Below are 20,354 nucleotides of genomic sequence, written 5' to 3'. Positions count from 1 at the left end.
ACAAGCCAAGGGTTTCACTCCGTTCTTCGTCGACAATGGTTTTTCGTGCGTATAAAACGCAAATTCACGCCATATTTCTTCATTTTCTCATCTTTCACACCATAGTAATTATTTGAATGTGTTTTTCATGAAAAACAAGTGACATGTTATTTATTTTCGTTTTTCATGATCATGGAATTTTTAAAGCTTAGGTTTTGTTTCAAATCCATGTTTAATATGGGTTAAGGGGCTGCCATGAATTAGGATATGATCAAACATGTGTTTACACAATTTTAAGGGTCTAGAACACTCACACAATCACATAAAAAAAAACGAAAGAACAAAGCTGCAAAAAACAGTAGGCATCAATTGGAAGGAACCGTGAGTTTGTAAGAATTGTGCAAATTTCATGAGACTCGATCACTATGCATGGGGTCTTGGGCTCGAACAGGTCTGAGGGATTGGGTCTTGAGGGACGTGGGTCAGGGTCATGGTCAGGGTCAGGAAGGGTCCTAGCATGGCTAGGACCCCTTGATCGCAGCATTGGAGGAGTCCCGAAGAGCTTGGACTCCTCACGCGAGCTGTGGGTTTGACAGCAGGAAGTAGTGGCTTGCGGCTGGCCTGGGCGCAAGCCAGGCTGGTCCATAAGGGTCCTAGGGTCATGGGTAGGGGTCAGGCCAAGGGTTGGTGCAATAGGGTGCGCTGGGGCTCGAAGGGATGTGAGTTTGCGCATGACAGCAAGTGATCGCGCAGGTTGTTGAATGTTGCCTTCTTCAGGAGGCTTGTGCGCTGGTCCAGGGGCTTGGGCTGGGCTGGGACGGCACGGGCCTGTGCGTGTTCTACGGTTAGTAAGGGTCATGGGTGGTCAGTGGTTAGATGGCTGGAAGAGTCCTAGGCAACTAGGAAACATAACACAAGCTAGAAAGCACTCACGCACATACACCTGCAATCTGGTCTGCTGTCCAGCAGGTTTTTGAGCGAGCATGGGCCGGATTTTTGGGCTGAGCTTGGTCAATAGGGTCCTTAGGTGGGTTGGCTAGGTTTTGGCTCAAGGTGCCTCGGGCGTGGCTCGAGTAAATTAGGAGATGGCTCGATGTGTTCGATAAGGTGTCAATTTCGAATTTAATTAGACGAAAATTGAATCCATGAGTCCACGGGGGTGGTTCATGACTTGGAAGGGTAGAATAAATCTTAAAAATGTTATGTTAAAAATTTGGGATCAAAATAATGAGTTTTGGATTTATTCGGGATTTAATCGCAACAAAAAACGCTAATTAACGAATTAATTGAAAAACCTAGTTTTATGCTTTATAAAATTATGAAAAAATTAGGTTTAAGCTTATATAATTATTATAAGTTCAAATTTTTAATTTGAGAATTTTATATTAAGGTTTGGTTTAATTCGGGATTAAAACGTGTTAATACGTCTTATTTAAAGATTAAATTAAAAGTCATCGATTTATGCTAAATAAAAATATGTAAAAATTCACGTAGGCTTAAATAATTATTTGGGACATGTTAGAGTCAATGGAATTAATAAAAAGTCGAAAACGTAAAATTTTACGTCCAGGGGTAAAACGACCTTTTTACACCTAGAAATTAGTAAACGTCATGGCAGTACTCTAAATGATGTTTTTATGATATTATGATTATTTTTAAATGTTTATGAAATATGCGTGATTAAATTATGATTTTTAAATGTCTATGATATTTTCATAATTTAAGAAAGACATTTAAAAGACATGTTGCATGCTTGGTTTCAAAAACAAAAATGTTATGTTATCCATTATTTTATAAAGTGATGAGAATGTAAAACATTGAAGAAGTGAAGTAATTGTGACTAATTCGATAATGTTGGAGATATCGTGAGGGTGACGGTCCTAGTGGGAGCCCGACGATCATATTTCCATCATTACGAATATGAGGTAACGGTATGAGGTAACGGTAAGAATGGGAATATCGTGAGGGGAAAAGGCCCCAGAAAGAACCCATTTATGAGAAAAGGCCCCAGAGGAAACCCCGACGATCGTATTTCTGTTCGAAAGAGGATAGGCCAAGGCTCAGTTGACGGGTGAGAGTGTCGCTGATGTCCCCGTCGTCCAGTAATGTGGTTTTATGTAGATGGATCCATCGATTTTTGAGTTTTATGTCATGTTGAGGAAATTCACAACTAACGACCTGAATTCAACAAAGGAAAAGGAAAAGAAAAAGGAAAATGTTTATGATCATGTTAATAATATTTTATGTTATGTCATGTTAAAGGAAAAGGAAAAGGAAAATGTTTACGATCATGTCAAAAGTTTTATGTCATGTTGAGGAAGAAAGAAAAAGGAAAAAGTTAAAGTTTACGTAAAAGTATTTTCACTTTTGCATGTGGTTTTATACGTATTATTTATTATAAAGATTATGATGTGTGTAGTCTTTAGACTCACTAGGTGTGATGGTTACAGGTGAGGTTGAGGGAGGTCTTGACGGATAATTTGACTGGGCTGAAGGCGCACAACCCGAGGACCAGCGCTTCTACTTTTTCTGCATTTACGACTTATGACTCATGATTTATGTTAAATATTTTAAGACTATTTATTTATGTTTTTTGAGATATTTTGAGAGGTTTAGTATGTGCTATACTTTTCAAACTTATTGCTTTTTAGGTTGGGTAAAACAGTTGACGATTTCATTTTTATGACTATTTCACTTGATTTTTAAAATGCTAGTTGGATGATGTTTTATTTTAAATGGTAAATATTTTTTCATGAGGTTTATGTAAATGGCCGAAAATTGAGTGTTCTAAAAAAAATTCCTAGTACTTTTTTAGCAATAAAAAAGGGAGACGTTTCAGTAATCATATCAAGATAAATCAATTAATCCAAGTATATTTCGGAAATGTGAAAACTTAGCCTCTGGTAATGGTTTTGTGAAAATATCGGTCGTTTGTTAATCCGTAAGAACATACTCAAGCCGAATCTCTTTCTTCATGACATGTTATCGGATGAAATGGTGTATGGCAATGTGTTTTGTCCGAGAGTGCATAACAGGGTTGTATGTGATTGCTATTGCGCTGGTGTGGTCGCAGAAAGTACGTGATTCAGTAGCTTGTATGCCATAGTCTTTTAATTGTTGTTGTATCCACAACATCTGAGCACAACAACTTCCAGCCGCAAGATATTCTGCTTCAGCGGTTAATGTTGCAATCGACGTCTGTTTCTTATTAAGCCACGATATTAGCCTTTCGCCTAAGAAATGACATGAACTGTTCGTACTTTTTCGATCGATTTTGCATCCAGCATAATCTGCAGTCTGAATATCTTATAAGATTAAGACTTGATTCTTTGGGATACCAAAGACCCACATTAGTAGTACCTTTAAGATATTTAAGTATACGTTTAGAAGCAATAAAATAAGATTGCATATGTTTAGCTTGAAATCGTGCACATAGACATACATAGAACATAATATCCGGTCGACTTGCAGTCATTTATAGCAAAAAACCAATTAACCCTCTGTACATTTTTGTATCCATAGAGATTCCCCCTTCATCTTTATACAATTTGATTGATGAACTCATTGGGGTGGTGGCTTGTGAGCAAATTTTCATGCCAAATTTCTTTAGTATATCTCGAGTGTATTTGACTTGATTGATAAATATACCGTTTTCGGACTGCTTGACTTGCAGTCCTAAAAAGTAATTTAATTCGCCCATCATGCTCATTTCAAATTGCTCATGCATCATCTTAAAGAATCTCTCACATAGCTTAGGGTTAGTTGATCCGAAAATAATATCGTCCACATATATTTGTACAAACAGTGAGTGATCATTTTTTGAGAATTTAAACAAAGTTTTATCGACCGTTCCAATTGAAAAACCATGCTAAAGCAAGAATTTGTTTAATGTGTCATACCATGCTCTCAAGGCCTGCTTGAGTCCATACAATGCTTTGTCAAGTTTGTAAACATGATCATGGAGAGTATGACTAACAAAGTCGGGTGGTTGTTCTACATGAACGTCCTCATTTAGTAACCCATTCAAAAATGCAGACTTAACATCCATTTGATATACTTTGAAATCCTTAAATGCAGCAAATGCCAGAAATATTCTAATAGCTTCTAATCTGGCTACTAGGGAAAATGATTCATCAAAGTCTATACATTCCTCTTGTCTATAGACTTGAGCTACTAGCTAGCCTTGTTTCTTATGATTAAACCGTTCCCATTCATTTAGTTCCTAACTACCCATTTAGTTCCAATCACGTGAGTACAATTAGGTCGAGGGACTAGATGCCAAACTTTATTTCTTTCAAATTGATTAAGTTCCTCTTGCATGGCCTCTATCCAATTTGTGTCGAGTAATGTCTCGTTGATTTTCTCAGGTTCTATCTGAGAAACAAACACAGCATGCATAAATTCATTGATCATTTGATTTCTAGTTCTAAGAGGAGCAGTAGGGTTACCAATGACCAGTTCGAGTGGATGATCCTTTTTCCACTGTAGACATGGTCCATATGGATTAATTTGCTCGGTTGGTTGAATGATTTCATCTTCTTGCTCCAGTGCTTCTTTTATTTGAATATGTTGTGTCTGTTGGTTATCCTCTGGTTCATTCATCTGTTGAGTGTGTTCTTGAACGGTTGGAATTTCCTTTGATATGATTTAACATGTTTTTCTCGATTTTACCTCGTCATCACTGCTGGCTTCAAGGTTAGTAGCATCAAGATTATTTATTAAATCATTTATGCTGTTACTACTACTGTCATGACATATAGAGGATTCATCAAATACAATATGTATGGATTTTTCAACAGCGAGAGTTCTTTGGTTATAAGCTCTGTATGCTTTGCTCACTGCTGAATATCCTAAAAAGATACCATTATCAGCTTTTACGTCAAATGGGATGAGATGTGTTTTGCCATTAATATGAATGAAACACTTACAACAAAAAATGCAAAAGTATCCATCTTCTGGTTGCTTGCCGGTCTAGATTTCATATGGATTCCTTTTAATGATTTTTATTGATCATGGACCGGTTTTGAGTATAACAGGCTGTGTTAATAGCTTCTGACCAAAACCTTTGTGAAATACTAGATTCGGCTAGCATGGTCTAGCTGCTTCCTTCAATGTGCGGTTTTTACTTTCAGCTACTCCGTTCTGTTGAGGTGATCTTGGAGCTGACAGTTCATGTTATATGCCATGATCTTCAAGAGTATATTTCTTTCCCCCTAAGCTCGTTACGTGTATTGGTCCAAACAAATCCTTATGAAGAAGTTCCAGACATCTTGCTGATGAGTTTCTTCCTCTACTTTTGAAAGTTGAGCGGACTTGTTTACCTAATTGACAGGCATTGCAAATTCTATCTTTGGCAAAGTCAATTTTAGGCAAGCCAGATACAAGTTTAAGTCTGCTAATGGTAGCAATGAATTTAAAATTGAGACGATTGAGTCGCTTATGCCAAAGCCAATTTTTATTTCCATTTAAGGCAATAAAGCAGGTAGGTGCATTCAGATAATCATCATTCCATTTTACTTTATATGTATTTTGCTCTCTATGACCAGTTAATATGATATTACCAGTTGTGGTTTTAACAGTACATACGAGTTTTTGAAACTCAACGATGTAACTTTTGTCACATAGTTGGCTTATGCTTATCAGGTTACAACATAAATTTTCTACAAGAAGCACATCTTTAGTAATAACTTTGTCGTGGATAATCTTATATTTACCCACAGCTCTACCTTTAGAATTATCACCGAAGTTGATTGTTGGACCTTTATAATTGACTACTTCTGATAAAAGATCTTTATTTCCAGTAATATGTCTAGAACATCTGCTATCCAAGAACCAGATGGATTCTTCCAACTCATTTTTCTTTGATACCTGACATTATTAAAATAAGAGATTGGTACCCTTTTCTATTTGGGTCCTGAGTTTATTAGTCCTTTAGGAATCCACACTTGAATTATCCTGAAGGATTTTTCATGGTGTGTCCTAAGGTGAGTACTGTTATGTGCATAATCATGTGGTGTATGCAGTGTCTTTTCTTTTCCAGTATGCTGTTTAGACCGTCTGTCATTGTCACTCAACCAATATCTCTTTTGAACAGGTCGGCTGTTGTGGTAGTTGTTAGGTCTAATTTTTGAATGATATCCGGTTTAACCTGACTTTCTGCTGGCCCAACCTGAACCGTTGCGAACGGTTTTATTTGGCCTACGTCTGAGCCATGATCGGTTGGATTTTGCATTCTCAATTTCAACGTATCCTAAACCACACCGCCTTCTGTTATTTTCAAGATTTACATTCTGAGTACCTTGATCTTCAGTCTTATCATGTTCATATACTGTACTAGATCTGACAAATTTAATTGGTTTTAAACCGTCTTATTCTAGTAACGGTTGAGTTGCTCCTCCAGAGGTGCTGCATTCATTAATGCTATAACCTAGTCCGGTTATGTCTCCGACCGGTTTATGCATTTCATGTATCCTGTTAAGAGAAACAGAGGACTTGTTCCAAGTGTTGACTGTTTATCAACCATTTATTTTCTTTTAAAGTGACATGGAACAATCTTCGCAGGTCATCGTTCTCAGCTGTCAGCAGACTTAGCTTTACTCTTAAACTGTCAACCTCTTTTTGCTGCGAATAGCTAGAGAGATTCAACTTGCTTTTCAAGTTTTGTTTTTCTGATTTAGCTTCATTGAACTGCTGTGATAACCCTTTAAACTCATTTAACATGTCGTGTAGTGCAGTGACAAGATCTTCTCGTGTGAATTCATCAGAGTTAAAGTTAAATACCATTTCATCGGTAGATTCTTGATCTTCTTTGGTCATGAGACATTCTACTTAATCATCTTCGCTTTCACTTGAAGATTCTTCAGAGATGGATTTTTTTTATTCTGATTCAGCCCATTTGCCTTTATCTTCTTCTGAAACTAAGACTCGATGATTCTTCTTTTTGATGAATATTTTGTTGTCTTTAACTCGTCTTCTGTCACTTGATTTCTTTTCATCTTTTCTTGGCATGTTTCATTCTTCTAAAATGTCCTTTCTTTCCACGATTAAAACAAGCTTGACCATCATCAGTATGGTCCTTGTTGAAGTGATTTTTATTCATCTGTGATTGATTTTTACGCATAAATTTGCTGAATTTTTTTAACAAATAGTGTCATGGCTTCATTGCTTAATTGCTTGACCGATTTCTTACTTGTGGACTCTTCAACCGGAAGAGTTACTGTGGTAGCTGCCAAGGCCTTTGTTTGCTGAGAGGTGGATGGTTCTTCTTCAATTCGTATTCCAAGCTCGAACTCATACGCTTTAAGATCGGCGAAGAGATCATGAAGTTCCATCTTGTTCAGGTCCTTGGATTCTCGCATTGCTATAGTCTTTACATCCCATTCTCTGGGAAGAGCTCGCATAACCTTTAGAGCAATTTCACGGTTATAATATTCTTTACCTAATGAAATAAGTTCGATGATAATACTGCTAAACCCTTAGTCAAATTCTGCCAGAGTTTCTCCTGACTTCATTTTTGCATTATCAAACTTTTGGATGGCAACAATTAACTTATTTTATTTTGTCTGATCGTTGCCTTCACATAATTGAGTGAGTTTTTCCCATATTCCCTTAGCAGTAGTGCAAGTCTTGATTTTGGCAAACATATTTTTGTCCAAAGTTTTGTAGAGGATGTCTTTTGCAACGTTGTCCAGATTTGACTTTTTTTTTCATCAGCTGTCCATTCGGATATGTGCTTTTCTACCATCTGAGGAGCACCTTCGGTTGTAAGGCAGCTGTATTTACTTTCAACATTTTCATCGGCCCATAATGGATAATATACCACATGTCGTCAACTTGAGATGATAAATGTGCCTGCATACGAATTTTCCACTCATCATAATCTTCTTTAGAAAACATCGGAATTTTGTTGAAGGATGCCATAAGTGTTTAAAAGATATCAATGCTTGAGAAAACCCCGCTCTGATACCACTTATTAGGATCGGAAAAGAGTTTAGAGCGAGGGGTGAATGAACTCTTTTAAATTTTCTCTCTTAAAATGTTGATTTCAACCGTTTGTAGGCGGTTGAAAATTCTTCTCAAATGGTTGGAAATGTGAACCACTATTAAGTGTGGAAAATGGTTCACACACATTAACAAGCTTAATTAATAACTAGAGGCTGGAAAAGTAAGTGCTTGCCAAAAGTAAGATGACACAAGGTTTTTATGGATGTTCGGAGAATGAATACTCCTACGTCACCCCTTCTTCCTCTTTAGGAATGATTCCACACAAAGACTTTGGCTTTACAAACTTCTTGCAATAGCCCACTCCAATCAAAACTTATCACACTATTTTTTTTGGAACTCTTAGTGATCACTTTACACTTCTAGATTTTTAAGAACACTTAGTTCACCAGACACCATGACTTAATCAAATAACCAAAAGGTTACTGATATGAATAAAAAATTTGGTTTGAGTAGCACGAAAATGATCCTTATATGATCGAATGTATTTCTGTTCAAAGCGTGCTGGTCGAGAAATGAAGTATGTAAACTTTTGATAGCGCTCTTGATATTTTTATGTAAGCCAACAATGTGATTTTTCAACTGTGAATCAAGAGGTGGTTTGGCTAGCCCACTTCTCCGTTAATATACACGATTTTCTTAACGGTCTGGAAGGACGAGCAACGTTAACCTGATCCTCTAAACAGATGTGTTGATGTCGTCTTTATGAGCATTAATTGTTCTCCAATAAACGCATTTAATGTTCCTTTTACTCGCATAGTTTTGAAGCGCTTTTCTTTAGGAGTTCCTTTTATGGTAACTATTTTTATCATCAGAACTTGAAGTCTATACTTGGTCTTCCTTTTCTGGGATAGAGACATAAATACAGATAATTCTTGGGACTAATGTAAGTATAAGTTTACTTCGAGGCGGTGTAATACTTTGAATGTATTGAGCCGGTCAGAGAATGTCTTTGAGCAATAAATGGTTCTCTTTAATGATCCGGTTCGTAGGAGGATCATTTAAGTCCAAGCTTCTCTTTATGCGGTTAGACTTCCTTGAGCTTTAGCCGGTTAGAAAGATATTCCTTATGTTAAGCTGGGTAGTTGAACTTATACTTGTTTATAAAATGTAGTTGTTTTCGTGCTGTCTTGATTTGTCATACATCAGAATTCTTGGATAATAATAATTTCTTATTGCTTTTTATTCACCACAATCGAAAAAATATTTGTTGAATTTTAATGACATATATTCTCATGGGTATGATACTCAGACAATAAATAAAGGAAATGAGAAATATATGTGTCTTACCACATATAAATCAGGAAAAAAATATTTAGTCGAAAAAACTATCAATGCTTTCTACTTGATTGCATTATACATATATAAGTTCAATTGAATTAAACATGATAGTTGATAATTCTTCAATACTAATCAATTGGCATGATCGATTAGGATATTCTGGTTCAACAATGATGCGAAGAATCATAGAAAATACACATGGTCATTCGCTAAAAGACCAGAAGATCTTTCAAAATAATAAGTTTCAATGAAAATCATGTTCTCTTGGAAAACTTATTATAAGACCATCACCATCTAAAATCCAAATTGAATCATCCATGTTTCTTGAACGTATTTAGGGTGATATTTGTGGGCCAATTCATCCATCATGTGGACCATTTAGATATTTTATGGTATTCATCAACGCCTCTAGCAGATGGTCACATGTATAGTTTATTATCAACTCAGAATGTGGCATTTTCAAGATAACTTTATCAAATAATAAAATTGCAGAATCAATTTCACGTCATACAATCAAGAAAATTAAACTTGATAATTCTGGTGAATTTACTTCCCAGACTTTAAATGATTATTATATGTTAATGAGAATCAATGTTGAGCATCTTGTTGCTCATGTACATATATAAAATGGATTAGCTTGAATAATTGATTAAACATCTACAACTAATTGTTAGACCAGTGATTATGAAAACAAAACTCCCTGTTTCTATATGAGAAAATGCAATTTTACATCATGCTGCATTAATTCGCATCAGACCGAGTGCATATCATAAATACTCTCCATTGCTGCTTGTCTTTGGTAAAGAACTAGACATTTCTCATATGATAATTTTTGGATGTATGGTATATGTGCTTATTGCACTGCATCAATGAACAAAAATAGGGCCTCAAAGAAAGATTGAAATTTATATTGGTTATGATAGCCTATCAATCATTTGATATCTTGAGCCTCAGATAGGCGACGTGTTTAAAACACATTTTGCTGATTATCATTTTAATGAGGAAATCTTCCCAATGTTAGGGGCAAAAAAGAAACATATCGAAAAAGAAATTACATGGTATGCATCATCCTTGTTACATCTAGATCCAAGAACTAAACAATGTGAAAAAGATTTACAGCAAATTGTGTACTTGCAAAGAATAGCAAATCAAATACCAGATGCATTTGCATACACAAAATGGATAACTAAATCATATATGCATGCTACAAATGCTATGCTCGAATTCAAATTCCAAAGAAACGAATATAAAGACACTCATGATGTCATAAAACGATTGAAGCGTAGAATGCCGATCGTTTCCAAGGATAAAAATCCTCAAAAAAGAAAAAAGCATGGAGAAATACGATGATAACAAAGTATAAAATGATATCCGGCAAAAATACATGATGATGAAAATGTTCTGTTAGAACCACAAACTGATGAAAATCGTGAAATCTCTATCAATTATATTAATACTGGAAAAATATGGAACCGAAAAGCTATAAAAGAAATGGATAATATATTTTCTTACAATGTGGCATTTGACATCATAAATGAAGATGAAAATCATGAACCAAAATATTTTGGTGAATGTAAAAATCAACTGGATTGGATAAAATGGAAAAAACGTCATCAAAGTTGAATTGGATTCGCTAAATAAAAGTACAGTTTTTTGACCTATAATCCTTACACCTGAAGGTGCAAATGGGTTTTTATTCGAAATCAAAATGAGAAAAATGAAATTGTAAGATATAAATCTCGACTTATTGCACAAGGTTTTTCTTAAAGACCTGGAATTGATTATGAAGAAATACATTCTCCCGTTATGGATGCAATTACGTTTCGGTATTTGATTAATTTGACGGTACCTGAAAATTTAGAAATGCATCTAATGGATGTTGTCACAGCTTACTTATACATGTCACTCGATAGAAATATATATATATATATATATATATATATATATATATAATATATATATATATATATATATATATATATATATATATATATATATATATATATGTATGTATATATAAAATCCCCGAAAGATTTAAGATGCCTGAAGCACAAAGTTCAAAACCCAAAGAATATTGCAAAGATTATTATATGGGTTAAAGCAATTCGGTCGAATTGGTATAATCGGATAAGTGAACACTTAATGAAAAAGAGATATGTAAACAATTCAATATTCTCTTGCGTTTTCATTAAGAAAACAACATACGAATGCGTAATTATTGCTGTGTATGTTGATGATTTAAACATCATTGGAAAGAATTAAAGAAGTTGTGTTGTACTTGAAGGAATAATTTGAAATGAAGGACCTTGGAAAAACAAAGTATTATCTGAGTTTGCAAATTGAACAAAAATAATGTGGAATATTTGTTATATGTTAAATTATATAGAAAATGTCCTTAAAATTTTTAATATGGATAAATCAAATCTTTTAAGTACTTAAATTGTTTTTAGATAATTAAATATAAAAAATGATCTATTATGTCCATGTGAAAACGATGAAGTTATTCTTGGTCCAGAAATACCATATATAAGTGCTATTGGCGCCCATATGTATCTTGCAAATTGTATAAGACCTGATATTTCTTTTGCTGTTAATTTATTAACAAGATTTAACTCATATCCAACAAAGAGACACTGAAATAGAATTAAACATATGTTCTGTTATCTACGAGGAACGACAGACTTGAGACTTTTGTATTCAAAAGATACCAATCAAAGTATAACTGGTATGCTGATGCTGGGTACTTATCTGATCCACACAAGGCACGTTCCCAAACTGAATATGTATTTACTCGTAGAGGCACTGCAATTTCTTGGAGTTCAGAGAAACAAACACTCGTAAAAACTTCATCAAATCATGTCGAGATTATTGCACTACATGAAGCAAGCCGTGAATAAGTGTGGCTAAAATTAATGACCGAACATATCCAAATTTCATGCAGATTATCATTCGACAAGAAGTCTGTGACACTATATGAAGATAATGAATGCTACATATGTTGCTCAAATGAAAGAAAGATGCATAGAAACGACAAAACTAAACTTATTCCCCCTAAATTCTTCACATTCACCCAAGAGTTTGAGAAGAATACAGTTATTGATATTTGTTACATTCAATCAAGTGAAAACTCATCAGATCTCTTCACAAATGCACTTCTTACTATATAACATTGGGATGCGCAATCTACGAAATATGTGAATAATTGTTCGTGTTAACTTGAGTGAGAGTTTACGTGACTGCACTCTTTTTCTCTTTCTATGATTTTTATCCCAATGATTTTTTCCTAATAAGATTTTTAACGAGGCAAAGTACAAAAACACGTAATGAAAACAATCATTATATCATGATTATCATCACAAGAGGGAGTATTGAAAGAGTTGAAATTATTGAATGTTGAAAATAAGAGTTGTAAATATTGAAAATTAGCATATGATGATTTATGTAATGATGTATTTATTTTTGGATTATTTTCAAAAAAATTCTATAAATAAGTCTATCAATTTGTGAAGAAAATCACAATTGAGTGGAGAAAATTTTATAAAATGTGTAGTTTAATATATTCTGTGAGTTTGATATTTTTACTTTTCACCGTGAATTTTTTCTTTTAACAAATATCATTTTATCTCAACTATTAGGCTACGTTTGGTTGGAAGGATAGGATAAACTAATGATTAGTATGTAAATGATAAAAAAAATGATTGTGATAGAAATATAATATATGACGTAAAATAGTATTATGTTTGGTATGATTTTTAAGTATGGGATAATTTTGAATTTTTTGATGAAATGACGAAATTGTCCTTTTCTTTAATTTTTTTTTCTTTACTCCGGCAACGGAGGTGCTCCGACGGCCGACGGCGTTCCGGCGGCATCCGGTGTCGGCCGGAGGTGGTCGGCGGTTGTCGGCGTTAGCGGCGGCGGTCGGTGGGCGGAAGTGGTGGTGAGTTTGAATTTAGGAAAATGGTAAAATTGAAAAAATAGGATGGATTAAGGCTAGGATAAATAATCCTTGGGGTGAGGAGGTATTATTTTAACCTACATAATATAACCTAATCATTCATAGGAGGGATTGACTTGGTTAAATAATCACGCATACCAAACGGGTGATTAGGTGGGTTAAAAAAAATAAACCCACCTAATCCTACAAACCAAACACTGCCTTAGTATATATCAATAAAATTTGGTTTACATTAATAATCCCATATCACCTATGAAACATGCCTTTATTATAAAATTCTTTTTAACAATATTTATTTGGAGTGAAAAAATTTATCTTGAATTTATAAGATATTGGATTAGTAGCTAGATATCTCTCTATATTCTAACACATGTTATCATTAAGTGCTATAAGTATCGAGCCGACGGAATAAATGAAAATTGATGGAATAGTTAAATGTTTGACAAATGACAAAAGTTTATCTCATATTTTTTTGGATGATCTTATAATATTGGGTTGCATAGGACTTGCCTTTGTGGAGTCGTCCTACGACTGCGGCGCGAACTCGAATGAAGATGCAAAAACAAGATGAAATTCAGAACCTCCCTATCGACATCGCATTTACTCGTCTCGGAGGTATGTCACTGAATCTGTTATTTATCATTTTTAGATGTTTTTTCGGTTAAATTAGAAAAAAGGTTTACACTATTGAAGAATGGTTGGTGGATCGGAAAAGAATTCCATCGGATTGGAGGAAGCGAATGGCTGCTCTGAGGGCAAAGATTACGACTGCGTTTTCTTCACTCCCGAAAGACATTGATCCTTTTTTCCTAACCCTAGATACCGAAGGTTTTTCCTTTCTTCCAATATTAATTAATGTATTCCTTCATAGTTTTTAAGAAATTGTGTGATTTCGGTTTGCAAGCATTATGAGTTTTCAGGGATTGGCTACCTGGAGGCGAAGAAAATATATGAAATTCTTCTCAAGTCGACTGGAGAAAGCCGTAGTATATTTGGCCGGCTTTCAGGTCCAGCTGTAAGACGCAATTTTTCAGTCTCATTCATAGCTATGTGAATTTTGTTCTGCTGTCTGTTTGTGCCTCTGAACTTTTTCCATAGAAGTTGTGACAAATGTTTACAAGTTCTATAGGGTGATTGGGAAACAATAGTGCGTGCTTATGAGAAAGATCATATTTTTCTTGGTGAGGCTGCTCAGATAATGGTCCAAAATGTGAACTATGAAATGTAAGAACAAATGTAGTCTTTTAGGCAGTATTCAGCTTCGAATTAGCTGTTATATGCTCACTTTTATCGTTCAAATTTTGTTTCCATTATGAAGTCCATATCAAAAGAAGCAACTCCAAAAGGCCCAACATCAGCTTGCAGAATTAGAGAGGAAGGAAATTGATATAAAAAGAAATGCTACTCTTTCTGCTGCAAAATATACAGAGGCTTGTCTGGAGTTAGGATTGCAGGTATGGCGAAGGGCCTACAGTGCTGTCATTGCTTTTTTAACTTTCTTTTTCTAGTTTACACGTAAGTGTCCTAACATTGCAGGGTATTAATGTGCGATCTGAGTTGGTAGAAACTGCAATACAATCTCTTCCAAGTATTTTTAGCAGGATCGTAGAAGTACTGAACAATAATTCTGTTTCACGGGCCATTGAATTATACTCAACCTTTGTTAGAGATGCTCATACGGAAAAGAATGTGAGGAAATTGCATATTTATTTACTTAAATGATTCTGGAAGCATCTCAATGCATTTTCCATTATTTTGCCACCTTTTTAAGAACTTTTGTTTGCAGAAAAAACCTGGGTCGGTTTTAACAAACTTGCAGCATGTTCGTCAAAGTCCTCCTTCCCTTCATGTTTCTGCGAGTCCTGAAGTTATTGCTTCTTTATATGCTCGAGCATTCCATCCTGAGCCTGCTGTTATAGCTGGCTCAGCGGACATTTTGTCTGACAGCATTGACTGGGATATTACTTTAGAGAGCTCTCAGATTGATTGGGATATTGATACTGTGGAAGAAACAGAAGATAACGGCAATGGACTGGGTCCTTATGAAATTGTTAATGCCAGTGATATTTCGCCAAATTCTCCTCATGAATATGGTGTTAGGTATCCTCAGGTTTCACCAAATGCAGATGCCTCTGTGGAAGAGATGTCTTGGGATGTTAGTGTTGAAAATGCGCAATTTGGTGGAGCCACAGAACCAAATGTCTCCATGGAATCTGGTACAAGACATCACCACCATAAAACTGAAGAACCTGGAAATAACCATGACAGGAGTCCGCTTATGGAGACAGAATATAGGAATAAGATTCTCAATGACTTATTTGAGGTATCAATGGACACTGAATTGATTATCACATTGAACCATGACATTGATATGAATCTTGCTGACTATCTTTCTGTGTGGGGGTTTTTTTGTTCACTTTTTTAGCGCAATATCTCAAATGATCTTAACCTGTTATTTATGTTTGTATGCTGATTTATTTTACTTATCTTTCATTTCTCATTTGCACTACCAACATCAGGCCAAGGCGTTTTTGAACCAGCGGTTTCTTGAATTGACGAATGAAGAAACATTATCCTTACAACACCAAGTTCAGTCGGTAGCCCCCTTTGTGCTGCAGCAATACACTTCTGACTCAATCCAAGCAATTGTCACTGATGTCTCTTCGGCCATTTCATTATTAACAAATAGGAAAACTCGGGACCTGATCATGATACTCAATTCTAAAAGGTTTTCTTAACTATTTGCTGTGATTATCTCTCTTTCCTTATCCGATGTGTTATTCTTCCTGTGAGGACTTAGTAACATTTTTGCTGTCTTATGATGTTCGTCGCATCAAACACTGTAGTTCATCATCCTCTCAAACCAAATTGATATGAACCAAATCGTACTTCAGTGTTTAAACTTCTTCATTTGGAATCTGCTAGGCATCATGGCTAATTTAGATAGCCTCAAAATCCTTGCATAGTAACTCCTTTTTGCATTTGGTTTACTTATTCGTTCTATATACATTTATTCGTACTGACGTTATCAATTGATTTCATTATTAATTCATTTAAAATCACAGATTTTTGGATCGTTTGGTTAGCACACTGGAGGAAAAGAAGCACCATGAGGCTAAGTTAAAGGGAGGATTAGAAGACCTTTACATCAAACGGATGGAGCTTCAGAATTCATTATCTTCGTCGTGGCCAAAGCAGGTGAGCTAATCTATTTCGAAACTTAAGAAAATGCTGCATTTTTCAATAAGCTGATATGATATTAAATTATTGCGTGCTTTCTGATACGCGTGATTTTTCCAAACAAGAAATTGCAATGATAAAACTGAAAATAAACTAATCCACTAAGAAAACTAATCATTCAGCCAAGGATTCAATCCTTTTACGAGAAGAAAGGCACTCCCCCTCTCCCTACCCCAGCTCCAGCTAATGAAGCGTTATGGTCGAAATATGCTATAGGAGTAGTTACTAGCCTCTATCGAGCCACTCAAAGATACACCTAGAAAATCCTGGGGCTGTTTACTTGTATTGTCTTTCCCATTGCTCCTTGTTTAGTATTCGAGATGGAAAGTTCATCCTCTAACATCTCTACTTGTTTTACATCTACATGAAGTTTGTATATACTGACACTACCAGATGCCTTTCAAGAATTGTTGTTGTGCCCCAAAATATTCTCTAGCGAAAACCTCCCTCTTGAACATCTTCGGTATTAGACCATAGTTGGCAGAATTCGAAGAATTGTTTTGCACCAAGAAAATTATTAGTAGTGAAACGCTCAGCCAAGGATTAAATCCTTTTACGAGAAGAAAGACACACCCCCTCTTAACAAACTCTGGTGTTACTTCAATTCTTTTTCCTCTTATCCAAGTAACTTCTAGACCCGATATATATGAACCCATAAAATATGTTATGTCTTCGCGTTTGGGATCTCGTTATGGGATGATGCGGCAGAAAATCTTGCAAGTCGGAAAGGATTTTCTTCTTGTTTTGTTTTTGGCCTTGGCGCACGCGCCCTATGTTGTTTTGTTTAGTTTGAGGCTCGTGAACGAGAGAACCATGGATCTTGAGAGAGTTTGTGTTTGATAAAATTTCCGATGTTTTCTTTATTCCATTCAACCGAAAAAATATACAAAACTTTTCCCTAATTCACACTCTAATAGACAAATGCCACAAAGGATAAACCCCTCTTATTCCTATCCTAATTCAAACCAAAAGAACCAAATCCTATCAAAACAACTTAAAAGATAGCAAAACAAAATACGAAAAACAGATCTTCAATGCATATTAAAAGGTTCCTCACAAAATACCACTTTCGAAACTATTCAGTCCCAATCTCCTCAAGTCTGACGCTTTCTCATTTGTATTCTCCATTTTCGACTCTTGATATTTGACTTCACCTCCATGCTAGAAATGTTCATATATTTTTTCACAACATACGGTTTCTTAGTTATTTCCCCCTATTACCTGACTGTTGTATCAAGGGAGAGATCATAATGCTTTTTTGACCTCAAATATAGCATTTTACTCTCTGAGTGCAGGAAGCAGCCCTTGTGAAAAGCAGGGAGTTGAAGAAACTTTGCGAGAGTACCCTTTCAAGAATGTTCGATGAAAGGACTGTCAATATCGTTGGAGAGATCAATACATTGTTAAGCGGTGTAGTTTAAACATATAAAAATCCTGTGCGGACTGAGAACAAATTATTTTACATCTAAAACATTTGAAACAGACTTGATTGTTGTTACTCAACATGGTAGAACCTTATTTTGTTTCGATGTCTTAAACTGCGCTAAATATATTCATTTCACAACAGTTTTGGTATTTCACATAATACATTTAGGTATGCTGAGGAGAACATGTTATGGTGGCACGTCAGAGACAAGCGAGATCAATTAAACAGCAAATAAATGTCATGCCAATCAGCATTACATCACAACACAAAAACCACAGAAAGTCTTTGGTCTATCAGGAAATAAATTAATAAATAAATAAACAATTTGGTTATGGAAAACACAGGTGGCGGTAACCTTAATTCAGGAAAATTGGGACCAAGTGCATGTAATGGAACTGAAGAATCAAAGCCCCCAGACCCCCCTGGGGGTTCACAGAACTTTTTATCTAGCCCCCAATTCTTCTGTATACTGAGTATTGGAAGGCTGAGTAATTGGCCCTGATCCCAGATCAGAAGCCATCAGAAGCAGAGTATTAGTAGCTCCACTTTCCTTGAAACTGGGAAACCCATGGGCATGGGCATGGTGGCCGCACCACGGTTGAACAATTGCGGATCTATGGGAGTGCTTGTAGTGGTTAAAACTGGCCATCCCAAGCCTCGAGCGGTCGCAGCTGGGCTGATTTGACAGAAGACAGAAAGCACTGCTGGAGTCGCTGAACATTCTTCTGATGGTAGTGTACTACTCCAGGTACTGTGTAATTTCCCTGCAGAAGATCAGGTGGATAATGTGGCAAGTTGGTCTGACATGGAGTTGAAATTTAGCCGTGATTGATCGATCTGATGATGGAGTATTTGGCCAGGATTCTCTTCCAGTTAGACTTGGGTATGATACTCTAATGTCCATTGCAAAAAGCTTCCTGTTTTGCTATGGTTATCTGGTATGGCCAACGCAATTGAGTGAACCTGCATGTGACGCTCGTCATGGCCGGCAAGGCGTTCGCGGCAACTTCACTTTCCTTGGTAAAATTCAGGCAGCTGATGGAACCTGGAGACAAACTTGCCTAAGTAATATTCTCTCATCAAGAAGTATATTAATTACCACAAAGATTAGAATGCAACCTCGAAATATGACAGCTAAGCTCGTCAAAGAACCATTTTAGTACCAAATTCCACGGTGTAAACACATGTTTAACAGTCTACAGCGACAATTTTGTTCAAAATTCGGTAAACACATCTCATATGAAGCTACCAAATGAAACTTGATTTGTCATCAACCCCTAATATCTCATGGATTTTATTTGGTAGGCAAGAGGCCATTTTTAAATTCGTTACACCACAGATCCCCTTGAAATAATTGATCCATATGCATGTACATAATCTTGATGATAACAGTTACAAAACATCCCGACTAATTTCCTTACATGTTAACAGGTAAATTTCTAAAAGAAACTATTTTCTTCAGAACATTTCTCTTCAAATTAAACATATGACAAGTTTAGAGTTTCATATTAAAAGTTGCAATTGAACAAATAGCATAATCTCTCTAGTCCAACTCTACTTCCCCTGCATCACTCTCTCTGTGCTGTATCAAGCAAGACACATTACCCATAATCCATATTTGTGCATATGCCTAGATAACATGAACATAAGTTTAAATGTAGTCACCAAATTCAGTACACGTATAACCCATGCATTTAATTAATCATTAAATCATTTTATTTAAGTTTAAAACGAGTCTTAGTATTGCATGATTTATTTAAAGGCATTATTTTAAATTAATTATGTTTATGCGATGCACGTTAAAATGTTTTTTTCGAGTTTCATGTTTCAGGCGATTATTGGAGGCGGGATTGAGGAAAAGACCCGGTGACGATTTTTGGCAATTTCAAAAGATGGTATTTTATTTTATGTTAAGGACGGGACGTTTTAGATGATTTATTTAGTTTTAGAATTTTAAAACCTTATTTATGTATTTAGTAATTTAAGAGTTTGAAACTTTTAAAATTAGTGGGTAATTATTTTAAATGAGGAGTTTGATTGGATTAGTGTGTGTTAACTTTTAATTAGTATTTTAATTAGTTAATTGAGTACTAATTTCTCCTAATTAAAAATCCACACACACGTTACACACACTCACACACACTTACATATTTTTACACACACTAAAACACAAAACACACACCCTACACATCTCATTTTCAGATTTTTGAAAGAAAGAAACCTAGGGTTCTTACTCCTTCAAGCAGCCGCCCCCTTCCCCTTATTTTTCCATCGAGTTTTTGGTGGATTTTATTGCAAGACAATCGAGCCACGATCGTCCCGGATCAACCTCGCTTCGTTCTCCGCTTCGGTATCGCCGTGTCGGTAAAGTTTGATATCAAAAGGCACGTATATTCTATTCTTGATGCATCGATCATGTCATATTATGTGTGCGTTGTTATTTATGAGTAAAACCATGTGTATGTTGTG

The 20,354-nt window shown here is 35.5% G+C and overlaps 1 protein-coding gene across 2 annotated transcripts; it reads left to right on the top strand.

The window, feature by feature from the left end:
- Nucleotides 1–13,677: 13,677 nt before the first annotated feature.
- Nucleotides 13,678–18,782, top strand: LOC140833023 (CDK5RAP3 protein homolog). Of its 2 annotated transcripts, none has more exons than XM_073197394.1 (10): nt 13,678–13,834; nt 13,913–14,047; nt 14,140–14,234; nt 14,349–14,443; nt 14,538–14,673; nt 14,756–14,908; nt 15,006–15,542; nt 15,739–15,947; nt 16,285–16,417; nt 18,054–18,782. In XM_073197394.1, exons 1-10 carry the CDS (start codon nt 13,768–13,770, stop codon nt 18,060–18,062), a joined length of 1,569 nt encoding a protein of 522 aa, XP_073053495.1. In that variant the 5' UTR covers nt 13,678–13,767; the 3' UTR covers nt 18,063–18,782. The 2 variants fall into 2 exon arrangements, with proteins under 2 accessions (XP_073053495.1, XP_073053493.1); XM_073197392.1 differs by lacking the exon at nt 18,054–18,782 and adding an exon at nt 17,755–17,988.
- Nucleotides 18,783–20,354: the final 1,572 nt, after the last annotated feature.

Source organism: Primulina eburnea, chromosome 5 (assembly GCF_022965805.1).
Source record: "Primulina eburnea isolate SZY01 chromosome 5, ASM2296580v1, whole genome shotgun sequence".
NCBI lineage: Eukaryota > Viridiplantae > Streptophyta > Magnoliopsida > Lamiales > Gesneriaceae > Primulina > Primulina eburnea.
The sequence above is the reverse complement of the archived record's forward strand: the minus strand, read 5'-3'. Positions and strand labels throughout refer to the sequence as shown.

Coding starts and splice junctions, on each gene's coding strand:
- LOC140833023 (XM_073197392.1), top strand. CDS start 13,768: ATGAAGATGCAAAAACAAGATGAAATTCAGAACCTCCCTATCGACATC. Junction 13,835..13,912: donor CGCATTTACTCGTCTCGGAG/GTATGTCACTGA, acceptor ACACTATTGAAG/AATGGTTGGTGGATCGGAAA. Junction 14,909..15,005: donor ATGCTCATACGGAAAAGAAT/GTGAGGAAATTG, acceptor TTTTGTTTGCAG/AAAAAACCTGGGTCGGTTTT.